Consider the following 5,000-nt stretch of genomic DNA (forward strand, 5'->3'; position numbering starts at 1 on the left):
AGAGCATTCCTCTAAAACAGAGCTATTTGTTTGGTCCTTCTATAAAGGGTTTGGTATCGAAAAGGTCAGGTTAACGAAGCCAGGCTGAATTAGTTCTTGCTTCCGTTTCGAAGTTCGTTAAGTTTTTTTCCTTTACAGCAGAGATCTCTAAATTTGTCTTTTCCGTCGCTAGGAGCCTGACCTTCGCTATCTTGTGGAGAACATCTGGAACAGCCAAAGTGTGCTGAGTGCTCAAGAAGATCTGTTTGATTTAGTACTGGTTCGCTGGAACAAGTACGAGGAGTGGTCTCCTTGGAATTGTGTCTTGCTTACTAAAGAAGAGGCTTCTGCGCACGCGAAACTTGAGAACGTCACTGAGGTGCTTGTTGATTTGTTTCCGTGTGTTGTTTACCGTACGTTTTTTTAGGAAAGTTCATAACGAACTCGCCGTGTGGCTCGGCCAAATCGGCCTATTAAGACAAACTCCATCAACCCTCAACAAGACCTCCATATTATTATGAAAATCATTGTAATTATCGTCGTTATCATCATCATTATCATTATCGTTATCATTATCGTTATCGTTATCGTTATCGTTATCGTTATCATACTAGCGTGAATTAGATAAGAGTGTTTCTCTATCAATTTGTGGTCTTGGCCCAGCACAGTCACACCTGGACTGATTTTTAGATACACTTTACGCGTGAAAACAGACAAATGGCCGACACTTTAACCAATCAGCCGTGTCACGCGTGACTGCTTCTACCATGTTTTTTCAACGACATGACGAATACTTTTCGCGGGAACGGGTATTTAAAAGTTAAAAAGACTCATTTGTGACTGTGCTGGGGAGGCCACCCAGGCCATAAGAACACTATTATCTATTTCACTCCTGTACTATAATTTATCATATCATTGTCGTTATCGTCATCATTATTAATATCGTTATCGTTATTCAATATCATTGCGATTTCTTGCAGCACTACACTTGCCGTTACCAGAGAATTAAGATTTGCGTTTTGGTGAACGGCAGGCTGATGCTTATCACGAAAGCGTGAAAATTCCATGTTGTCTTTTTCTTTTGTTAAGTTACTTGATATATGTCGCTAAAAGGCAAGAAATGCGCTAAAATTAACAAGTTTCTTTGACCTTCGGCAAATCGCAAATTTCAGCCCGGCTTTTACGGTTTGCTAAATCTCTCTGTTATGGTTTCTCTCTTCCAGGCGTATGGACGAATGTTTATTGGCAAGATTCTTCACAAGCACGTCCTAGCAAGGAACTACTTTTCGCGGCTGCCTGGCATGGCGGAACATATGAAGCAGAAAATATCTGGCCAAACTCGCGGACTAGCGAACAACGGAACAAGGGCCGCACCATTGATAGCTTAAATTAAGCGACTATTCCCTGCTGTTTCCTGTAGTTTTAGAAAATCATTTAATTTACCCGATTTTTTTGTTGGTATTTCAACGTATTTTATTTTCTGAGCATCATAGAAAACTGTGCCATATTGTAAATAAAATTGATAGGTAATAAAACTGAAATGAAGTTTCTTTGGATAAAATCACTCGCTGGCCTATGACCGTATGACCAGTTTGCACAATACGACGTCGTGTCATGTTGGATTTTTTGTGGGAGCGTAAGCAACGAGAACGTTTGGTCAAACGTTACGGCTGGAATCATTTCTGGCATATTTTGTTTATTGAAGCTTGTGTTTGTCACTTGACCAACTTCCGGGTACTTAAGTGGACTACAAACGTGTGCTCTGCAAGGGTGTTCATTACGTTTGCGCTCTACAGAAAAACGTTTTCGTATTTTTTAGGTTTCTTTGGCTTCTTTGGCTTCGCAATTAATGATTATATGAACTTAAAAGAGCGTCTGTTTTGAAGACACATTAAAACGTTGATATACGTGAGGTGCCAATTGAACCATGACGCCTCGTAGCCATGTGTGAATATTGATAAATCGAACATGGCGTATTGGGGACACAGTTCATAAATGAAGTCAAATTAACACATAGCAGATCATTGGTTGGTTTTCGAGGAGAGGGGAAAACCGGAGTTCTCGGAGAAACACCTCGCAGGGCAGAGTAGAGAATCAACAAATCCAACCCACATATGACGCCGAGTCTGGGAATCGAACCTGGTCAACATTGGTTGGAGGCGATTGCTCTCATAAAAGCGCCATACCCGTTCCCCTCCCCTGTTTTATCGCTGGTTTTTTCCGAAAATTTGTGATGTCTGTTTTCGGCTAGCTAAGCAAATGAACAATGAAACACCAAATTATTGCAAGCTCGCCGAAAAAGAGAGTAGAGTGTACAACATGAGCTGGGAGCAAGTTCCAGTCAATAACAGTTCTGGGAAAAAACGAGTATTTGAAAACATCCAGTGGTGGAGAAAAAGTGTTCAATTTCAAATCGTATTTCCTTCGAGTGGCCGTGGAGGAGCGGGTAACATAATCCTCAGATGGAATAGCAACCAGACCTTTTAAAATTGTAAAGGGGATCTCCACTAAAACAGGAATATATCTTTAAAATAGTTAACATAATGCTCACAATCAAAATTGTTCGAAAGTTTTCCAATGGGAACGTTTGTATCCGAAATAAATAAATTTTAAAAACGGTTGTTTTGGTTTTCAAATTTCCCGGGCGCCGCCATCTTGAATAACTGTGACGTGTCATGGTTGCCCCATTGTTTTAAAACAAAAGCTCTTTGTGCAAATACAAAAGAGCAACCATAACACGTCACAACTATTCAAGATGGCGGCGCTCAGGAAATTTGAAAACCAAAACAAGCGTTTTTGAAATTCATTTATTTCGGATACAAACGATTCCATTGGAAAACGTTTGAACAATTTTGATTGTAAACATTATGTTAAATATTTTGAAGCTGTATTCGTGTTTCAGTGGAGGTTTCCTTTAAACATCAAGATCACTCGGTCACGTTTTCTTAGTGATGACAGGTTTAGCCATTTTAGTTTCTGCAATAATTCTGACATGCTTTGTTGCCATGAGTAGGTGTTGGATCTTCTCGAGCTTATCGAAGTTGCGTTTAGTGTATGGGTCCCAGACCGAGCTAGCATAGCAGAGGATGGGTCTTACAAGGCTGAGGTAAGCTCAGGCTTTGACTTCAGGTGAGCAGTTGTACAGGTTTCGTCTAAGTATATTTAGGGAGGAAGATCCTTTCCTTGAGATATAGTCGATGTGTTCGTTCCAGCAAAGAGTATTTGAGATCTGGACACCAAGATAGGGGTGAACATCAGACTCTGACAGTTTGGAGCCATATAGATAGTAAGCATGCTTGAGAGGTGATTTCTTTTTGGTTATGTGGAGAACACGGCATTTAGAAGGATTAAAGGACAGTTTGGAGACAGAGTGGAAGACCAGGTGGAGAGTTTGTCCATGTCAGATTGTAATTTTAAAGGACAGTCATCGGAGGTAAGTTGAAGGTAAATAGCGCAATCGTCAGCAATAATCGGTAAAATTTGCTATTCCACATAGAGGGCATAGCCACGCAGTCGAGAGATTTGCAAGATCTTCGTACGTCTTGGAGTTAATAAACATACATTTGGTATGAAACCAAAAATCACAAATATCACATTGCACTCCTCGCTGATTCAGTTTGACAGGTTTCGCGCACATTCCGCAAGGATATTTGAAGTCACGGAAGTTTAATAAGAAAGGACTTGATGGTAATTACTTTTTTATTTGATTTGTACATGTGCAGTTTCCCTTCACTGGTAGAGTTCAAACTTCTGCTCCGCATAGAATTATCTTACTTTTTTGAGGGGACGGGGGAGGCAGCTCTTTCAGCCTGGCAGAGACTGAGAGAGAAGAGAGAGAGAGAGAGCGAGAGAGCCTGGGTTCGTGGTTGCCCAGTCCCTGGATTCCTACCAGAAAACAAAATGGTGAGTGACAACTTGACGCTCTGCTGAATGTCAGATCTTCGCTGTGCAGTATGCAATCTATCTTGCCACAAGCACGGCTCTAACACACCTAATACCGAACCATAATATGTCAGTGGTAAACAAACTAAAAAAGAAAAAGGAGGGCGAAAGTGATAGGTACGTACGCATAAATCCTCGTTTTTAATGTCATCTGTTATACAAGTCCGCGGCCAATTAAACCTGTCTTTAATATGAAATGATTTATTTTATTGCGATGAGCTGATCGTAGTCAAAGATAAAGCCTTCAACTGACAGATCTGCTTCGTAATGCAGCTAGAAAGAGCTGGATGAAATTTAAGGTCGACCTTAAATCGGCACTACGTAACGACAAGTTTTTGGTGTTTTTCTTCTTCAATTTTTGCTGAAAAGCAGCACGAAATTTTGTTCCAAACCGTAATTTTGTTGTGTTAACCGAAGATCGCATAATATCATTTTTTGGTTGAGTTAGGTTCCGAGATCGATAATGAGCCATAGCAGGTGTTTTCATTAGGGCTATTGAGGAAACCTTTTAACGTTTTGACAAGGAGGAAGCACCACATACCGTTCGGGTTGGCCCAAGGGGCATCCCGTGGAGATCGGTTTCTCTCTTATCTGGTTTCATGGTTCAGGGACCATCATTGTAAGGATAAAACAAGTAGCCTTGATCTTGTGCTGAGTTTTGTAAACGACAATGACCCAGAAAAGCAATGTCAAAACCAAGCTAGTGGTTTTTCTTGTGGATCTAGAAAATCTTTGGAACAAATTTAAAAGTAGTGAACATGATACAGCACTGTGGTGAAAATAGCAGCTCTAGTGTTATAGTCCTTTAAAACTTGCAAATCACATTTACTATTTTTGCATAATTATTCTTCCACAGGTTTTTAGATTATTTAAAAGATTGCAATTTAACATAGTGACTTCCTCCCTGAAAGTTTTGTTACACAGGCTGGCTTTCAATGTGAATAATATTTGCCTGTCATGATTTTGAAAACGAAAATTTAGCTAGAAGTGGTTTATTTTTTCAGTGCAACATACAAGAACATGCAAATACATGTATATATGCCTTTCATATATATTAACTTTCATGATAGCAATGTCTT

The 5,000-nt window shown here is 39.9% G+C and overlaps 2 protein-coding genes across 3 annotated transcripts in view; both read left to right on the plus strand.

Annotated features, from left to right (window-relative positions):
* Positions 1 to 1,525, plus strand: part of LOC138016588 (IQ motif and ubiquitin-like domain-containing protein) — a 26,653-nt gene extending 25,128 nt beyond the window's left edge. The window contains exons 12-13 of the mRNA XM_068863759.1: positions 173 to 358; positions 1,203 to 1,525. Coding sequence (XP_068719860.1) covers positions 173 to 358; positions 1,203 to 1,367 — 351 coding nt within the window. The 3' untranslated portion in view covers positions 1,368 to 1,525. The remainder of the gene's footprint in view (positions 1 to 172; positions 359 to 1,202) is intronic.
* A 2,350-nt stretch (positions 1,526 to 3,875) lies between these two features.
* Positions 3,876 to 5,000, plus strand: part of LOC138015097 (histone deacetylase 11-like) — a 35,832-nt gene continuing 34,707 nt past the window's right edge. Inside the window, exon 1 of one of the 2 annotated variants that reach the window (XM_068862014.1) lies at positions 3,876 to 4,038. In XM_068862014.1, the coding sequence (XP_068718115.1) occupies positions 3,989 to 4,038 (50 nt within the window). In that variant the 5' untranslated portion in view covers positions 3,876 to 3,988. The remainder of the gene's footprint in view (positions 4,039 to 5,000) is intronic. The other variant, XM_068862015.1, reaches the window with a different exon arrangement.

This window comes from Montipora capricornis, chromosome 9, assembly GCF_036669925.1.
Source record: "Montipora capricornis isolate CH-2021 chromosome 9, ASM3666992v2, whole genome shotgun sequence".
NCBI lineage: Eukaryota > Metazoa > Cnidaria > Anthozoa > Scleractinia > Acroporidae > Montipora > Montipora capricornis.